The sequence below is a fragment of the Podarcis raffonei genome, chromosome 3 (genome assembly GCF_027172205.1).
Source record: "Podarcis raffonei isolate rPodRaf1 chromosome 3, rPodRaf1.pri, whole genome shotgun sequence".
In the NCBI taxonomy this organism is placed as follows: Eukaryota; Metazoa; Chordata; class Lepidosauria; order Squamata; family Lacertidae; genus Podarcis; species Podarcis raffonei.
The window spans coordinates 82610235-82630321 of NC_070604.1; the positions used below are offsets into that span (position 1 = coordinate 82610235).

General features: G+C 43.3%; 1 protein-coding gene and 1 long non-coding RNA gene across 3 annotated transcripts in view; one reads left to right on the forward strand and one right to left on the reverse strand.

Annotated features, from left to right (window-relative positions):
- SRD5A2 (steroid 5 alpha-reductase 2) overlaps nucleotides 1-15075 on the reverse strand; it is a 28007-nt gene extending 12932 nt beyond the window's left edge. Inside the window, exon 1 of one of the 2 annotated variants that reach the window (XM_053382734.1) lies at nucleotides 14654-15075. In XM_053382734.1, coding sequence (XP_053238709.1) covers nucleotides 14654-14985 — 332 coding nt within the window. In that variant the 5' untranslated portion in view covers nucleotides 14986-15075. Of the gene's footprint in view, nucleotides 1-14419 lie in introns of both variants that reach the window. The other variant, XM_053382735.1, reaches the window with a different exon arrangement.
- On the forward strand, nucleotides 14696-19399 carry LOC128410904 (uncharacterized). Its single transcript, XR_008329629.1, has 2 exons — nucleotides 14696-14799; nucleotides 17968-19399. It is a non-coding gene; the product is annotated as an uncharacterized LOC128410904 (long non-coding RNA).
- Nucleotides 19400-20087: the final 688 nt, after the last annotated feature.

Consider the following 20087-nt stretch of genomic DNA (forward strand, 5'->3'; position numbering starts at 1 on the left):
ACAGGCTTTATAAACAAAACAAGTCTTTTTTATGATATGGATATGACCAATGAGAACAAACAAAACCACAGCACTTATCAAAACACACTGAGAAATTAGGGCTGCAACGTTTAAATATAACTGATTTTAAAAGTAATCTCAATTTATTGGGTAACACACATAAAATATAGCATATAATATAGTAGTAGTAGTAGTAGTAACAACAACAACAACAATAATAATAATAATAATAATTTATTATTTATACCCCGCCCATCTGGCTGAGTTTCCCCAGCCACTCTGGGCGGCTCCCAATCAAGTGTTAAAAACAGTACAGCGTTACATATTAAAAACTTCCCTGAACAGGGCTGCCTTATAGCACTTTTTGAAGACCTTTCTATGCTGCCAATTTGTGCTGGCAATTAAGAAATACTCTTCTGTAATAGGGACGTGGGTGGCACTGTGGGTAAAACCTCAGCGCCTAGGACTTGCCGATCGCATGGTCGGCGGTTCGAATCCCCGCGGCGGGGTGCGCTCCCGTCGTTCGGTCCCAGCGCCTGCCAACCTAGCAGTTCGAAAGCACCCCCGGGTGCAAGTAGATAAATAGGGACCGCTTACCAGCGGGAAGGTAAACGGCGTTCCGTGTGCTGCGCTGGCTCGCCAGATGCAGCTTGTCACGCTGGCCACGTGACCCGGAAGTGTCTGCGAACAGCGCTGGCTCCCGGCCTATAGAGTGAGGTGAGCGCACAATCCTAGAGTCTGGCAAGACTGGCCCGTACGGGCAGGGGTACCTTTACCTTTACCTTCTGTAATAGTTGATCTCTGATTTTAAAATTTTCATATGGTTTTATTGTATTGTGTTATGTATGATTGTTGTAAACCACTCTGACATTTTTTTTAATGAATAGTGATCTAGAAATATATGTATAAATAAAATAAATGAATAAATAAATATCACCCTTCTCTCTGCTGGCTGGGGCAGATGGAAGTTTTAGTCCTGCAACATATAGAGGGCATCAGGTTGGCAAAGGCTGATATATATGTTAAAACTAATAAAACACTTGAGATGGCAAGCACCATCTTAAGAGCCATTCTGACTTTCATCTCACATTGGGGGGATGCCTCTTTTAAGATGGTACCTTCTAGGACCCAGCTGCAAACTATCTAGAGACATCAAAGTATAGTTCTTGCTTTAAGAAATGCTGCAAAATTTAACCATCAGATTAAGTGCCAAAGGATGTAATCATACATCCATTTACCTGTGAAATCAATTGAACTTATTTCTAAGTAGACATGTGGCAGTACTATTTGAAGTCATGATTAATTTAACAAGGTTGCAATGCAAACCAATATCTACTTACTTGGGAATAAGCCCAAATGACCTCAGGGAGACATACTTCTCAGTAAGCATGCATAAAATTGCACAGTAAGATTTGTCTTTTAAATTAGGTTGCAACGCTCTACAAAAAAAAACCCTTGTTGTGAAAGAGGAAGTGGTTGCAATTTAATACTCCAGCTACTGTAGTGGCTAATAATAAACTGCTACTTAAAAATGTGCAGATCTGTACACATGCATATCAAATAATCCTATGACTCTTGGGCAAATGATATATAAAGCTAACTCATATTTTTTCAGAAGTTCAGTAAACTAATGCTTCCATAATGCAATGTCATTGTAATCTGAACATCTAATCAAGCACAGTCCAATTAAGGAAGCTGGTGCTTATCAGCATCCAATAAATGAGCACTTAAATTTGGAGACTCAACATCAGGTGTAGAGACCTATCAGCCTTTCAGATGTTGCTCAGCCACAACACTCATCACCCCTAGTAATTCGCTATGCTTGGTGGGACTGATGGGAGTTGTGGTTCAGCAACACCTGGATGGCCAAATGTTCTCTACCACTGCACTGCATAATAAAGGTAAAGGTAAAGGTACCCCTGCCCGTACGGGCCAGTCTTGACAGACTCTAGGGTTGTGCGCCCATCTCACTCAAGAGGTCGGGGGCCAGCGCCGTCCACAGACACTTCCGGGTCACGTGGCCAGCATGACATCGCTGCTCTGGCTCGCCAGAGCCGCACACGGAAACGCCGTTTACCTTCCCGCTAGTAAGCGGTCCCTATTTATCTACTTGCACCTGGGGGTTCTTTTGAACTGCTAGGTTGGCAGGCGCTGGGACCGAACAACAGGAGCGCACCCCGCTGCGGGGATTCGAACCGCCGACCTTTCGATCAGCAAGCCCTAGGCGCTGAGGCTTTTACCCACAGCGCCACCCGCGTCCCGTGCGCACTGCATAATAGAATGCATTTAAAAATGTCAGGAGTTTAAAATCCTCAACATGCTTCTCTATTTTGTGTTGACAAAGTGCCAGGAGATGAAAAGACCACAGACATCAGAAAACTATCTGAATTCCCCTGACAACCTCCAAAATAGGTCAGAACTGAATGGGGAGGGGTGGAGAATTCTATATGTTGTTGGAACTTTATTGCCTCTATTTACATTTCAACACAGGAAAGCTTTAAAGACAAGGTGGCATGTGACTTTATTCCCATGTCTTTGCTGCACAGACATACAGGTAAGCAGCCACTGGTCCATGAACACTTTCAAGCTGTTAGGGTAACTAGAAACTTGAATGCCTAATGACATATGGGTAAAAGAAAGGCAGATTGGCAAGGAAGGTTAAAAAGTATGTACTTGTATTGGCAATTTTGTTCCACCTGTCGTAGTTAAGCACAAGGCACATGTTTAAGGTTAGCACCGGAATCTTTACCATCTCCAAGACGTTCCATGTTGATGAAGAAAACATTTGATCTCGGAGATCCTACTGCTAAAACTGCTATTGAGCAGGTAATTTCAATCTGTTTTAGCATTTTAACTTGTATATGTTTTAAAGTACAGTTGTATTTTATTTTTTTACTTTATTGTTTTATCTTCTTTTAACTGGCTTTGAGGTTCTTCTTACAACCAAGTGGTGTACAGTAGTACCTCAGGTTACAGATGCTTCAGGTTACAGTCACTTCAGGTTACAGACTCCGCTAACCCAGAAATAGTACCTCGGGTTAAGAACTTTGCTTCAGGATGAGAACAGAAATCGTGCGGCAGCGTGAAGCCCCATTAGCTAAAGTGGTGCTTCAGGTTAAGAACAGTTTCAGGTTAAGAACGGACCTCCAGAACGAATTAAGAATTAAGTTCTTAACCCGAGGTACCACTGTGTGTGTGCGTGTGTGTGTGTGTGTATATTGAAACAAACAAACAAAGTCCATAGAACTGTCATCACACTGAGAGCCAAACTACACACTATGCTGATTGGACTTCCTTTTTATTTTTTGCTTTCAAGGTAATCATGGCGAGTTTCAACTTTGACCTGACAAGTGGTATTTGAGTGGAGGATTTCTAACCCTTTCTTCCACACAGCTTTCTGTGATCTAAATGCTGCCCACCTAGTTGCTGTTAGTGCTGAAGCAACAAAACCAAAACTTCCCAGCAGTGCTCTTCGTTTAAAAGCTAGAGCTCCCCACTCAGTGGGGCTAGTCCACAAGGACAAATGGAGCTCTGCTCCACCACCCTCAGTCTACCCTTGGCCAGCCCCCTCTTGTCTGCCTTCTTACTTGCAACCAGTCCAGGGTGTGGCATTCCCCATCAGCCAACTCCTCTTTAGTCTCACTGCTGCCCCTGTAGGGAGGATGGAGAGATAACTAGCATTCATTAGCTCTACTTGTCAATGGTTCTGGCTCAACCTTACTGTTGGTCTCCCTGCCTTCCGCCCTACCAGTTCCAATGGGCTCTAGCCTCCACTGCTGCTTCAAAGTAAGCATTTAAAATGTTGGGAGAGCCCAGCATAGGTCTCCCACCTAATGTGTAGTTTTCCTCTGACACTGGCAGCAGTGTGGAAAGAGCAGCAGAAGAACATGGTTCATGCAGGTTTGGGCTTTGTGTGAACAAGCCTGAAGTCTGGTCTTCTCTAGGAGGCTATGTGTGGCCAGTCTGTAATCTAGCCAAGGCTGTGACAGAAGGCAGCATCCATTGGTTGCCACCATTGCTCCACCTGGCCAGCTGGCCAGCTCCTTCTCAACCCTGCCAAACTAAGCCCTACACAAATGAAGCATGTTGCTTCTTGGAAAGCTTACATTCTTTAACAGATGGACAAATCTGCTATGGCGTGTATCTCTTCACTAAGGTTATGAGCTCTTCAGTTTTTTGTCCCGTTCACATCACCAACACCATATGGATCAGATTCTCACTTTACCAGCAAGGCTAAGGAGCTGTCCACCAGAATAAGAAGCAAGGCTTTCAGAATAGCAAGGGAGCTGTCCAGCTACAGAGCCACACTGAGCTGAATAACAGGAGATGTTGCATCAGCAAGTGCGAGGAACCAGCTGGGCAGCTTTATAGCCAGCTTTGCTGCTCCACTTCTTTTCTGAGCATCAAATTATGCTGGGGACCCGTGAGTGGATTTCCTTTTTATTTTTTGCTGTATTTTTTTGCAACCATGGAGAGTTGCAACTTTGTCAAAAGAGATGGAAGAATTGTGGTGATCAGTCGATGGTAGTGCCATCCGAGAGGTGGAAATGCATCTTGTTCTTGCATTTGAGAGCTGCATTCTCAGTCAACAGCTCAGGACTTGCTTCTCCTCAGTATATTGGAATTGTAAATATATGATATTGCACATAACCTCATGTAAAAGTATCCCTGTTACACACTGCGAGAAATATATGTATATAGAGAGAGGGGGGAGGGGATATATGAACACCTTAAAGATTTTGTTCATCATTCTAAAAGAAAATATTTAATAATGAAAAATCATTCTCCCCAATTTTTCATAAAGAAATGAAGAAAGAAAGAAAGCTTTCAGAGAAAATGAGGGGGGAGGAATCTTTCCCTACCCCCCAAATTTTTCAGTCCTCCACCAAGGCCTTCACATCTCTAACTCCAATGTGCTCCTCCTTCAGCCATCTGTCAGCACTTCCTTTCTGATGTCCCTCACAATTCAAACTGAAAATAATAAAACAGGAGTCACCAACATGTGTTTCACTCCCTGACCTAACTCGGGCGATATTTCAGGCAAACCCATTCTTACAGACTCAACTACAAGTCATAACAAGCCAAACTCATAACACCAACCTGTCCTAAAGGAAGCCAGTTAGATAAACAATCTCATTAAAACCTGCAAAGAGTTCATGCTGTGATGCCGCAAATGTAGCTTTTATCTTATTGTGCATATTAAGCAGTGAATCAACCAAGTACATGCTGTTTTCCTCCATTTATGAATTGGAGCTGAGAGCCAAGTCTCAGGCAATTATGAGAGAACTCCATGGGCAAAGGAAGCACCAAATGCTTCCAAAGATAACAGCAAAAACACCAATGTACCATTCCCCACCCCCGCCACTGAAGTACACCCAGGAGGCAGCATACGTAATACAAAATATGACTGCCAATTCAGTCCTACAGTACACAGAATATTTATGAGATGATAGCGATATGCACAACTTTCACTAGCAAATGAAAAATTATCTAATGACTATACTTAAGTTATTATTAAATGTGTATGTGATAAATTTACATTAGAAAGTCAACTGAGGGTATTCCCATTAAATTAGGTGAGGGGGGATCTCTGGTCATCCAGGTGCTGTTAAACTACAACTCCCATCATCCCTGGCCATTGTTGGGGTTGATCTGGAGAGCCATTAAATAAAGAGATTTTATCTAAGAATAAAAAATGGCAGTTCCCCAAGGACTGCCTCTCTCCATAGGAACCTGCTCCAACTCCTAGCTCTGTTGAGGGAGTAGAAAGGCTTATGGTGCCACCTAGTGTTTCTTATTCCTGCTCATTTTCCAGGCCATGAAAGAAAGATAGTAAACAAACAGATACGTACATACATGCATACAAACATAAAATGGTGATGCTTTTACTGGCCTTTTTTCAGTTAGTGTCACAAGCATGCAGACTCTTCTGTTAATACAGAACTTTACAGCCAGCAGAACACAAAGATTTATAATTTCGCTTTTAAGTCAGATAATACAATACTATTTATTAAACCAAATATCTTAAAGTTAGATTTTAACTGCCATGGCCCCTCTCATTCTGGCAATTGTCGAACATAACATGCTGACCCATTTGTCCTTTATTGCACAGTATGCCACATTGGAACATCCAAGCTGAGTCAAGCGGGGCTGGAAGTTACCACAGATCAGCTACAGAGAACTGCCAGAAAAGCAGAGCTTGAAGTCAGCACAGCAGCTGATCAGTGATACCTTCAAGCCCCACTTGACTGGGCTTGGGTTTTCCTTTCTGGCACAGTGTCCCCTGCTTCAAAGGGGTGGGTGGATCGGGTCACCTGACATCACTGTTCTGTCAAGTGATTGATAGATCGGTCAATCCAGCTGTTACAATTGTCTGCCGAGGGGGAGGAAACCCAGGGGTCAGTTCCGCACCCCTGTTCTAGGGCCTCAGAAAATGTTCCAATGCAAACTAGAAAAAGTGCAGATGCAAACTGCTCTATGCAAATTATTCTAACGGGCATAGGAAATTTCCACATAAATGATCCTTTGACCATCTTTCCAGGTACTTCCCTTTGCCTAACAAACCTCTTCAAGATGTTGTTGGTTTATGATTTAATAGTGCTTCAAATGGATGGTACATACTAAATGCAATGGATCTATGTTTCAACAAAACATCCCTTGCCATTCTTCTAGAAAATAGCCATTTGACATTTTATGAAGACAGATCAGTTTGTTCCTCTTGCTATACTGTTTGTCATATATCTGCCAAAATAATGAAAATGTGCCAGAATGACTTAACCAGACCACAAACTTCAAAAAGTTAGGTGCTTTAATGGGGCAGGAAGTTCCAAGATTTATTATGCAAGCTTAACTGTGGGAAGAACAAAAAGGGACTGTTTGCTGGGTTAAAAATGGAATATAAACGTCATTATTATATGCAAGTCAAGTTTAATCCTCCATGTAGCAAAAACGCGTAATTACTTTTTTGTAACAGGCCTGTGCATACATTAAATGAATAAGGGAAACACAAGGAATTTGGTGAACGTTTGTGGTTACCACCCCTAGATGCAAAAAAAGAAGAAGAAAAAAAGAAAAAAGAATGTGGGACTGAAATGGATTTTTAAAGAAGCAATGTAAAAAACTTTTTTTGATTAATTTGTCTCTTGGCTTCTGCTCCTATAAGTCAGTATATTACTGCGGTCACATTCCCATCCTCTCCTCTGCAGATAGGAGGGGAAATGACAGATTCTTGATTTCATTTTGCGTCTTGATAAAATCTTAAATCATGAGATGTTAAATAATTCTTTTTGGATATAAACTGTTGTTTCCATACTAGTTCCATCAAGCAAGAGTTTCTTTCCGAATCTTATTTAGTATCTGACTGAAATTTTGATCACAGGCAAGCTGTAAACAGTTGTGCTATGTGATATTTTTCACTTCTTACAGGCATTCAGAATACCAGTGGATGTTTGCTCTCAGTAAAGAAGATCCGATAGCCCTGAAATTACACTTTATACCAGCGTGCCATAGGAGATACTGTAGTGCAAATCTTAAATATATGCACAAGCAGTGTAAGTGAGCTTGCTCATGGTTCTCCACCACAGTTGCTGCTGCAAAACCACTTTTAATTTTTCCTGTTTTCAGGGCCTACAGTAGGACTCCTATGCACACTCAATGGGGAGCAGTAAGTGCACAGGAATCTGTCTTCCTGAGTAAACATGGGTAGGATCCGTTTTTGATCCTCAGCATGCCATGCTTAGTCCATGTTTGTGCTGCTCTCACTCTTCTGCTCTGAATGTGCAGGTTGTTTCAGGGCAATGCGCACTGTTGGAGACTTGTACCAACCTAGCATGGAGGCGCCAAACTGGGAGTGTGATGAGCTTCGATGCATAGGAAGTTTAATGAGACAGGATATGTACCACTCCCAGCAGAGTCAAAGCAAAGAAGCAGACGAGTGTCAGCTTGCTGACCTTCTAATCTACAGTGAACTTGGTTCACCCTGCTTCTGTTATAATGTTGTCTCTTCGTAATTGATGGCTTTCTTACCAAACCCAGACTTATAATTACAACAGCACTGAAACCCCTTCCCAAAAAAGGTAATTTACACAAAAGCACAGGAAATGGAAATCTCCAAATGCATATTGTAAGATTTCACTGCACCCAACTGGAACTGCTTAGGAAGGATTGTACCAACCACTTTCACAGCAGACATGCCAAAAAAATTGTGATGCCGTGGTTTTATCACATGCAGAGATGTTAGAGGAATGGTTTGTGAAGAAATCTGGCAGTGCTTGTATTAGCACGACGATTTAGTAACAGCAGCTCTAAAAGGACAAGAAAACCACCCATGTGCATTTGAACCAATGACCTCATAACCATGTATTCTTCTTTTTGGCCCACACCACAGGGTTCTCTTGCTTGTTGATGCTGCCTGCTTATACGTTTTTCTTCCACTGAGGACTGAAGGGAGGAGGCAAAATGTTTTGCTCAGAGGGGCGCTGAAAACCAGCTTTTAATAGACCTGTTTTAATACAGTGCCATGGGGAAACGTCTGTGGGCTTCGCACATCTTGCAGAACTCTGGAAAACCATGCAAGGAATGCAAGCACCCTCTAGTGGAAGCAGCAGAGTTGGAGTACTCATTCTTGCCCCCCTGCATTTGATTTTGACAGCTTCCTGAATGCCTGGAGAGAGTGACGGTTGTTCTGAAATCCCTTCCTTTGGCTTTATTTTTAATACTCAGTTGACCATGAGCAGCAGCTTTGAAGGCTTTGATGTTTGACGTATGTTTTGGGATGCGGCATCACACTTCCTAGACCACGTGACCATGCTCCCATGTGAAAAGGGATTGAAGTGTACACAAGGGGGATCCTAACCTAACACACATCATAATCAAAGCACATAGGCTAGGGGAGGAGCTTGTCATCACAATGCCACTGTTATGTACTGAAGTTCTCACCCTGGGCCAGCAGGGGGATACTGTAGATAGTTATGCAAATGAAGGATCGAAAGTGACATTCAGTGATTGGATAGTTTGTATGCAAATGAAGGATCGAAAGTGACGTTCAGTGATTGGATAGTTTTAGAAAGTTGCTACAGTTACGTTGTTCTGGAGTTTTATATAAGCAGGCTGACAGAGCTCCTCAGTTCAGTTCTGTTCTGGCCTTTGAATAAACAAGAGCTGTTTGAAGAATCGCTGTGTTGTCTGATATGTTCGCCCACAACTTAACAGCCACCCCTTCATCTTCTGTGACCCAAAGGCCATGTTTGCGCACAATGGAGCTACCCTTTGGCAATCACTCAAAAGCAGCCACCTGTCAAAGAAGCAGCCTGTTTAAAACCAGATCACGTTGCATCAGGTTTGTTACCAATACTGCCAAAAAACATATCAGTCCATTTCCCATTAGCATTTCCCATTTAAGGAACCAGGCAGAGGGCACAGTGGTGCCTACCCTGTAGAATGCCCTCCCATCAGATGTCAAGGAAATAAACAACTACCAGACTTTTAGAAAACATCTGAAGGCAGCCCTGTTTAGGGAAGTTTTTAATATTTGATGAATCATTGTATTTTAGTATTCTGCTAGAAGCCGCCCAAGGTGGCTGGGGAAACCCAGCCAGATGGGCGGGGTACAAATAATAAATATACTACTATTATTATAGGATTCCTTGGTGCTGTGTTAATAATTTTTTGTCTCTTTTTCACACTAGCCAATTTAAGTTTGTCTTCTACACAACTTTATTAATTTCACCCCACTTAAAGGATCTGCCAGACCTATCACTTTAATCTCAAGAAGCCAAACTCAAATGTCATATTATTACATAGCTTAATGTAATAAAAAGTCTAATTAGGAGTACACTTTCATTTTATCCTTGTCAACATTAAAGTGTTGATAACAAGATTAAAACCACCCTTAAATACTTTTTAATGAAATCACATTTAACATGACATTTAGAGAGTGCCTTTAACACACACATTAAAGGTTCTACTTTTGCTTGTTCTTTCAAAGCCAATCTTAACATGAATTGTAATGTCAGCTTTATTGGTGCATTCTAAGTCTTAAACACAATTGCCTGAAAGCAATCTCTATTAATCACAGCCGAAAGCTGCAATCCAATGCACAATTCCATGGGAGCAAGTCCCCTTGAAACACTGCTGGACTGATTGCATTTGGAGTCCAGTGTGGCTATTTAAAAAAATAAATAAATACAAATGTCAAGAGATCCAATCATGGCTCTCCCAAGCAGCATGTAGTTTGGTCCCAGGTTTAAACCTATTGCCTGCCAACAGGGATGTTGTATAGGGAATGTCCAGCATTTTGAGCCCCAATATCTTTTCTGCCAGGCTCTAGATCTTCTGCCCCTGCCATGATTAAAATGCATCTTGTAGCTATAAACATGGTTTCGGTAAGTTGGCAGCCCTAATAAGCAGAAGCACTAGGGCCAACTTGTGTGTTTGGCAACCTAGGAGACTACTGTTTGTTCGAGACATTTATGCATATGGTATATTCATGTGCAAGCTTTTTAAAAACTTGTATCAAACTTATTTATTCTACTCTATCCTTTTAAAAGTTAAGTACAGTTGTGTTTAACCCAGTTGGATTGAAAACATAAGTTGTGAGCTTTGTAGAGTGGAATTATCAACTTTGATTAAGAAATAGTTCGAGCTGTAGTGACCGCATAGCTAAGGTTGCCATATGTCCTCTTTTCCCAGGACACACACACTTTTTCAGGTCTGGTTGCAATATGGTCCTCCTTCGCCCAGGCAGATTTTTTAAATTTGGCAAAATGTCTGGAGGGTTTTGTGGTTTACAGTAATCCAAGAAAAATTGTCTAGTGCATTAGACTCAAAGCTAGTCTGCAGCATAGGATAACTGCAGAGCAGCATCTCAAACTAGCTACATACTGTATAAATTCCTTCTATTGGATCAAAGCATGCTGGCTAAGCTACAAGATTTCGGAGGAGTCTGGGAGGGCAAGAACTAACATGCCCCTGCCTTTAAGGCGAGTCCATATGTACCTGTTACGGTAAGTTAAACAGTTTAATAAATTGTTCACACTTATGTTCACAAAGATGTGAACATGAGCCCAAGTACTTTCATGTGGCAAGTGAGGGAGCAATCTGTATTATTATTATTATGTTGCAAGTTAAGAACATTGCTACTAGCAATATATCACAGCTTCTATAACCTCAGGTTGTGATCTGGGTACCCATCCTGGGATCTTTGCATTCCCTTTTGCAAAGAAAAATTCCCACACTGTATGAGACCCGATCAACTTGGCACACGCAGAAAAACAGTTTTAAAACGATTTGCAGCTGGCACTACATACTTGTGAAATCAAAGAATCATATAATTGTAGCGTTGGAAGGGACGTCCATGGAAGGAGGGTCCACCAGCTTCCAAGGTAGTGTATTCTCTTACCATCAGAAAGTCTGTCCTAATGTTTAGTGAGAATCTCCTTTCTTATAATTTGAATCCATTGGTTCAGGTCTTGCCCTCCGGAGCAGAAGAAGACAAGCTGGCTCTATCTTCCATGTGATAGTCCTTCAGCCCTTGAAGATAGCTATCATACCACCTCTCAGTCTTGTCTTATCTAGGCGAAACATGCCCAGCTCCTCTTCATAAGGCTTGGTTTCCCAACCTTTTACCACATTATTTGCATTTCTCCTCACATCTTCCAGCTTGTCAAATATCCTTCTTAAATTGCGGCACCCAGCACTGGACACAGTATTCCAGATATGATCTGACCATATTGTTGACTCATTTTAAGCTTGTGGTTTACTAAGATCCCTCAAGCCCTTTCACATGTACTGCTTTCATGCCAGGTGTCCCCATCTTATATTTGTGCGTCTTATTATTCCTACTTAAGTTTAGAACCTTACATTTGTCTGGATCAAAATTCACTTTGTTAGTTTTGGTACAGTTCTCCAAACTGTTAAAATAATCTTGCATCCTGATTCTATCTTCTGAGGTATTAGCTACCCTTCCAAGTTTGCCTTCAGCTGGAAATTTGATGTGCAGCACCTCAATTCCTTCATCCAAGTCACTTATAAAGATGTTGAACAACACCAGGTGCAGGGCATAACCCTGTGGCACCCCACTTGTCACTTTTTTCCAGGATGATAAGGAACCATTGGTGAGCAGTCTTGGGTTCAGTCAGTCAACCAGCTACAAATTCACCTAATAGTAACATCATCTAGCCCACATTTTACCAGCTTCTCCCAAGAATATAATGGGAGACTTTGTCAAAAGCCTGATTGAAACCAAGATACACTACATCCACAGCATGTAATTCTATCAAATAAAGAAATGAGATTTGTCTGGCATGACTTGGTACTGAGAAACCTGTGCTGGCTCTTAGTAATCACAGTATCCTTTTCTAAGTGCTCACAGAAAGATGGTTTAATTGTCTGTTATAGGACTGTTTGTCATAGTGATGATGTAAAGCCGACCAGTCTGTAGTTTCCTGGGTCTTCCTCTGCCATACTTTCTGAATATGTGAAAACATTTGCTCACCTCCATTCCACAGGGACTTCACCTGTTCTCTAATAATTCTCAAAGATTATAGACAGAGGCTCTGAGATTACACCTGCAAGTTCCTTTAGTATCCTTGGATGCTGTTCATCAGGCCCTAGAGATATGAATTAATTGAAAGCAACTAGGTATTCCCTTACAACCTCTTTTCTTATCTTGAGCTGCAGCTTCCTCTCTGATTTATTTATGCCCTAGATTAAGCTCTCATCCAAGTTCTTTAAATTAGAGAGGATGTCAACAGTTAGGTTCATAATTCCATGTGGTGGGAATGAAAATCTATACCATTATTTTAGAAAATTGTCTTTGAAGAATGTTCTTCTATTACAGGACAGGTGATACAGCCTGATCTGAGGTTAGCTTTATTAAATCTGTTTATAGATTACCACAAGAATTTACTGCTTAAGAACCTAATCTTTCTCATGTCTGCAAGTTAGAAATATATTACTACAACACTGTAAAACAGCTTATAACTTAACTCCAGAAGTATGGTGGGATGGATTATGGAATACAGCCCTTATGGAGAAACTAATGAAGCACCTTAGAGCACTCAGAAACACAAAGTCCAAAGACAATTTTGAAACTGTTTGGTACATGTTTATTCAGTACACTGGAAAGGACAGTGTTGCTCCCTCACCACCAGTTACCCACAACTCACTCTGGGACAATCTGTAAAGATGGGCAGTAAAGACACCTAACGGATGTAATCAGCTCTAAACTATTTACAAACCTGTTAAGTATTTGACTGTATTATTGACATTGTATATGCACAGAACGTTAATTGTGGGTGGGGATATACAAGGGTTGTTTGTTATATGCATTTTTAGAAACTGAAAAATTAAATTACGAAGATGATTCGGGGCGTAGGGAGAGGGAAACAAGGCTGTTGTTTAAAGTTCACTAACCAGTTTCATTCCCGGAATTGCTCATGACACTCCATCTGTTTTATTTTACTTTGCTTACAGGGTGGTTTGGCGTGCTACAAAATGCAGTGTCAATGAGAAAGCAGGCACTTGCCATCATAAATTTTCCCGGAAGCACTCTTGCACATTGACACAGATTTATGTCACAGAGTGTGTCCCAGTCCATTAAATACTTTGCACTGCCCTATCTAGCAAACCTGTCACACCCCTCCCAATAAACTCTGTCCATTTGTCCATGCTTATAATAAATATCTTTACATTCATTAGTATATATATTTGTGAAGCAGAATAAGACAAGCAGATATATGCAGTTGTGAAGGGTGAAAAATGAAAGGTTGTGGGGAATTATGTGTGTCAATTATCATCAACAGAAGATTGACAACAAAAACCCACACACTCTGGTGTCAGAGTGAAGCTGCGAAGCAAGTGGTTTTCATTCCAACTCCTCCCTGATCAGAAAGCCGGGACATCTTGTGCATGTTTGCTCAGACAGAAGTAAGCCAGACAGTGTCTTCCAGCGCAAGCCTATGTATGCCTACTCAACTCCCACTGAGTTTCAGGGGACTTTGTCAAAGGTAGTGTGTATCAGGGAGCAAGCTTCACTGAATACGATGGCACTTTGGACGGAATAGAATCACAGAACTGTAGAGTTCTGTGAGGCCACGGGGGTCATCTAGTCCAACCCCCTGCCACGCAAGAATCTTTTGCCCAACATGGGGCTTGAACCCACGACTCTGAGATTAAGAGTCTCGTGCTCTACCGGCTGAGCTACCAAGGGGGAATGCCCTGCCCTGCTCTGCCCCCGCAATAAGCGATTTACGATCCACCTTGCTTGCAAGCGGTCGAAATCCTAACGTTTACATTTGCACCATGGGTGGGATGGGACCACGGCTGCAATCCTGGCCCCACTTACCTGGGAATAAGAACGTTCCTTTGCTTCTGAGCAGGCACGGCTAGACCTGCGCTGTCATACCTCAGCCGTACTTACCGGGCAAAGCAAGCGCCCAGCGACGGGGACTTGGGACGGCTCGATGCCGGGCGCCCTCGAGACTGAACTAGACGGAAGCCGAAGGGGCGCGCTCGGCGTCGCGAGAGCCAATCAGAGCCCCGGGAAGCCGAGAGCCGCATTGGACCAGAGAGGCGCCTGGCGGCAGCGCGGACAACGGGGGGAAAGCGCCGCTGTGCCCTGGGCTCTCCGGCCGCCCCTCACCCCCTGAGTTACCTGTGGAAGTAGTGGCCGCAGAACATGCCGCCCAGGAGCCGGCAGCCCAGGGGCGCGAAGCGGGGCGGGCTGCGCAGCGCCAGCAGGAGCGCGGGCACCAGGAAGGCGGGCAGCTCCTGCAGGAACCAGGCGCAGCGAGCGGACAGGTGGGCGCGGCGCCTCGGCGGAGGCTTCTTCTCGCCCTTGTCCGGGGGCGCCGGCGGCGGCTCCTCTTCCTCCTCCTCGTGCTTGCCGTAGCGGGAGGGCGTGTGGCTATAGAGCCACAGGTGCAGCAGCCCCAAGGACAGCAGCACGGAGCTGAGGGACCTCACCAGGCTCGGCGAGCATTGCATGCTACTGGCGAGGGGGCGCTCGGCGCTGGCGGCCACGGCAGGGCAGCCCCGCCATTAATAGGGCCGCCCGGGCGCCCGCCTCCCCCTTCGCAAGGAGGGGTGGGGTGGGGTGGGGGCTGGCTTGCTCGCAGCTGAGGCGGGAGCCAGGGGAGGGGCGAGCGAGCGAGCAAGGGATGGCCAGAGCGCTTCCTCGAGGTGTGCTTTCTCCGTCCCCGAGAATAGACTTCTCGCTCTGCTCAGCCCCCTCGGAGAACCAGGAGTCTTCTCTCTAGCAGAGAGAAAAAGATCGAAGGGTCCGAGCCACCAAAGCCGCGCAGGACGAGTTTGCTCCACGCTCCTCTGTCCGATCCCAGAAGTGCCTCGTGTGGCCCCTCGCGCTTTTCTTCGTGGGGCCACGAGGTTGCTTGTTGTTGCCGTGCTCTCCCTAACAGACAGACGGTGCTGCCTTTCTGGGATCTTGTCAGCCCGGTGCTAAACCTGTGCTGCTGCTGTTGTTGTTTAAAGAGCGGTGGGCAAGGGCTGGCCTGCAGCATAAGAGCCAACTCCTAGGGGCAGAGGTCCCTTGCACCCCCCCCAATAAAATATTTGAGGGGACACACCCCAAAGTTGATGGGCATTGCTATTCAAATAGTGTAGATGTGCCCCATCATGTGATCGATGATGCAGTGCAGGCCTTAGTTGCTTCTCCCCCCCCCAATATTTCATTCAAGTTCGCACCCCTGGCCTGAGGCAAAATGGTTCCCCATTTCCATTCCATGACCAAACTGACAGCTGAATCTAACCTCCAAGCAGGGGTGAAACTAGGCTTTCTTTCACCCAGGTCAAAGAACCAGTTTGGCGTGCGCGCGCACACACACACTGGGAGCCTCAATGGCGCACCCCTGGAGGCTTCACCCGGGACAAAAAAAACCCTAGCTAGCTGTCCCCCCCCTTTACAGCTCTGCCTCCAGGGGACACTGTCCTATACCTGAATCTGAAGGCAGCTGGCTAGCTTAGGGTACCCAGGGCCCATTTCACACATACACCTTTGTACCTCAACACGTCACTGCCGCTTCTCTCCACCCTCACATTAGACTCTGCCTACTCTTGGGGATGGCCTTGGGGATGGAGAACCAGTGGCCCCCTAGGTGTTGCTTGACTTTGGCTCTCATCAGCCTAGTCTGCATGTCCAGTGGTCAGAGGTGTTGGGGACTGTAGTCTAACAACATCTGGATGCTCATAATTTCCTCAGCCCTGGCTGTTGTTTTCAGCCTTTCTAGGTTATTTAGGAGTGTAATAACACGCTGGACTTTGCGGCCTTATGGTTATTGAGGCACAAACCTTCATCCAGTACACCCTCCTTGCCTTCTGGAACCCTCTTATTGGGCAGGTCCTAGCAGCAGGATCAGATGAGAGGATACTGCAATGCCAAATAATGAAATGAAAGGCCCTGAGAGTTCAGCTCCGTCAATCTCACCAGAAAAAAAATCCCACAGAGAAATGTCATTAGCAAAGCTGGCCCAATACACACATGCTCCTTTGTCTATTTCACATACAGAATCCAATCAGAGTGGCACTTGAATCTTATTTCAGCACTGTCAACCAGACAGCATCCTTCACACCTGAGGGCATCAGGCTAGGTTAAGGGTGTAATGTGCTCTGTTTTCCCACCTGATCTGATAGGGTAGAAGGAGTGGGTAGAGTAGAACACTGCAGCTCCCTTCCCCTTCATCAGTACAGAGCTGAGTTGCCTCTTACAAGCAAGTGTCTGGTCTCCTAATTAAACACCCTCTCTCCCCCTGCTGCTTCCCTGTTCAAAACTGCTCCTTCCCATACCTGATCTTCTCAAATAGGGGGAAAAACACTATCAGGGTCTGTTATGTGTATTTGCGTATAATGTGTAGTTCCAACAGCTTATACAGTGGTACCTTGGTTTAAGAACAGCTTAGTTTATGAACAACTTGGATTAAGAACGCTGCAAACCCAGAAGTAGGTGTTTTGGTTTGTGAACTTTGCCTTGGAAGCAAAACATGTTCCGCTTCCTGTTAAGTGTGTTCCATTTGTAAATTGAGTCCCCCGCTGCTATGGGAAAGCACGCCTTGGTTTAAGAACGCTTTGGTTTTAGAATGGACTTCCGGAACGGATTAAGTTTGTAAACCAAGGTACCACTGTACAAATAAATGTCAGCCAGGAATTCTTTGGATCCATCTCCATGCACCATCCATTAGCTTAGGCCTCACAAAACATTTGGGGCCAGCGGGTTATGTGGGTACATTTTGAATTTTGAGAGTGTGCTGTAGGCACCAGTCACAAAATGGCTGCCATGGGAGCTTGATGTAAAGCAAAACTAGAGTACAGTCATGTTGACCTATTTGTAATTCCATAATCGAATAAAGACTCCTGTTCTAAAAGGGAAGGTTAAATGATGGGGGGGATACCAGAAATGCATGTGTAAGCAGTTTTATTGGTGGTGGTTAAGAAATGTTTTAGGGGCAGGCTCCCGTGAAAGGACCTTGAGAAAACTTGTAAGGAACTGCAGAGGATACATACACAGAAGAGCAGAGTCTGCAGATTTGCTGCTCTGCGTGTGGCAATGACCTTAAGAGCCATTAGTTTCCATTTCTCTTTGCACGCTGAGCACCAGCAGTAGAACCACAATATAATTGACTCTTTATGTGGAGGAAGTTGTGCCATTCATGATCAGTGATGGTGGCTCTAAAATCGGGGGGGGGGGGGATCCACTTTCCAAGCAACAATGTATTACAGCTTGATTTGTGATATTCCTGAACCAAAAGCAGTTTCCTCATGGAAGACATTTGAAAGCTACAACTAATGAACAACTGCAGTGACTGATCTTGTAAACAGATGGTGTCAACAGGTCCTAGAATTTTGTGGTCTTGGTGGTCATGATACTCTGTTAATCCCAGTTAGTCAACAGATTACATGCATGGAATGTATATTTAACATGACGAAAATGTTTGCTTTTATAATCCATCTTTACAGGTGAAATTAAGGTTTAGAGGCAATCAAGAAAACAAATCCTCTGCAATTTGGATTTTGAAATTTGACATCAACATAGAAACTTCAGCATCAAAAATTAACACACAATTTGACTGGTTTGTTTCCCTTCCACCATCTTTTAAAGAAGAAGGATGCCAAGTGTCAAATCCAAAGATGTGCTTGCAAAACTTGTAAAGGCGTATTCCACCTCCCTGGAAACTGTTGTGGGTCAAATTCATTTCAGCATTACCAATTTCCTTGTGTCCATTTGAGAGCCTGCTATTTCTTATTTCTGCCTAGTGGAGCACAACCCATAGGTCTGCATAGCCCCTTCGCCAAGAGAAGGAAGTTTTTTCAATAACAATACAGACATCTTTTGGTGTGTCTTGACAGTGTTACCATAAGAGAACAGACTCTGCCTCCACAGCTGTGGCCAAATCCCTTACCTAGCCACATAATGTGGTCTTTCAATGGACAGCAGATGCAGTCCACCACATTCTTTTTCATTAATCCAAAAGTTATATTAATCTCTAACTAGGCTCACTGCACAGATTGTCAAAAGAGAAGCTGTGAATTGTAGCAATAGTGAAGAATGTGATTTGGGAAACATTAACAGAACTACTGAATATTGTAAGAGTCACACAGAAAAGGGTCAAGTGGGGACAGAGTTCATATTTCCTGACTGAAATTGAGCACTATTGAAAAGACAAGTTCGTTTCTTCTGCTACTGGAATCTTACGTCCCATTGAACAATTTTTTTTTTAATTAGCCTAATAGTCTCATGTCTGCTGCTGCTCCATTACCAGATTGGCATGTATTTTATAATAGAACACAGCATACTTTCTAGTCTTCCTGCATTCTAAAAAAAATTGATGGAGTAGTTGCCTTTACAAGCTTCCAATTTGTTTGCTCCAGGCAATGTAACAAACTATGCAGGAATTATACATGTATAATGTAATCTTAGAGTACAGAGAGAGTTCTGTCTAGCAGTTGGGGGGGAAAGATATAATCATCCTATGGGCAAAAAGGGGCATGTACTGTACACTAACTTCAACCAAGGACAAGATAACACTATTTAGTACAATTAAGGGTGATTCCTGACTCACTATTTTGCGGGAAAGTTTCAAGCACATGCTGGAACTTTAGATTTCCACAGTTAAAGGGTATTAAAGCATTATGTCACCCTAGTGCAACAAACCCACTTTTTAAAAGAATCGGACTTCTTGCTTTTTGGAAAGTAAATCAGGATGAATGCTCAATGTACAGGTCAACTGGAGGAGCTCAAAGATCAGTTTTCTAAAGAGAAAAGGCCATATATAAAGGAAAATACTGTGCATGCATTGATACTTTTAAAATTATTATTATTATATTATGGAAATACGGTGAGCAAAATAATTATGCAAATGTGTATACATCTAAAAAATGATCAATTTGGCATACTTTTACTTCTTTTCCACACCGCAACATCCCAGTCCCTTAGTGTACAATAGGGCAGGGTCTATCTCCCAATAGAAAAGGGCCAGAAAGGGAAGCTGAGAGTGACAAGGACTGAGATGGCCCAAAAATGGAAACAAGAAGAACTACCGACTTTGGAAGAATGGAGAACAAAACTAACAGACTATGCAGAACTGGATAAACTAACTGGAAAAATCAGACTTCAAAGAGACCATAAGTTCCTAGAGGACTGGGGAAAATTCAGAGAATATTTGAAGACTGTATGTGAGGAACAAACAACGCTAGTGTGTTTTAAAGAAGCTTTGTGAAAGAATAAGGAATATTGCAAGAATGTAAATGAGGACAGAAAAATTTTACTTAAAGGCGATATTATAATTAAGGAATGTGAAGATAGAAATTTAACTACGGATGATTGTCAGAGGAGTTGAGGAGTATGATTGGAGATATTATGGAAAAATTTAATAAAAAGTCTATTAAAAAAAAAAGAGAGTGACAAGGACTGCAGAGATCCTGCCAAGCAATTGTTGGATGCTTCACCCAAAATATTTACTAGTCTCTTCATTTCTAACCAGGCATGGCCTATCTTCAGCTGGAAACATTTTCAAGTATTTTGGCATATAGTACATATGAAATTCAAAGTTGTAGCAGAAGTCTTAAGGATATTGTAC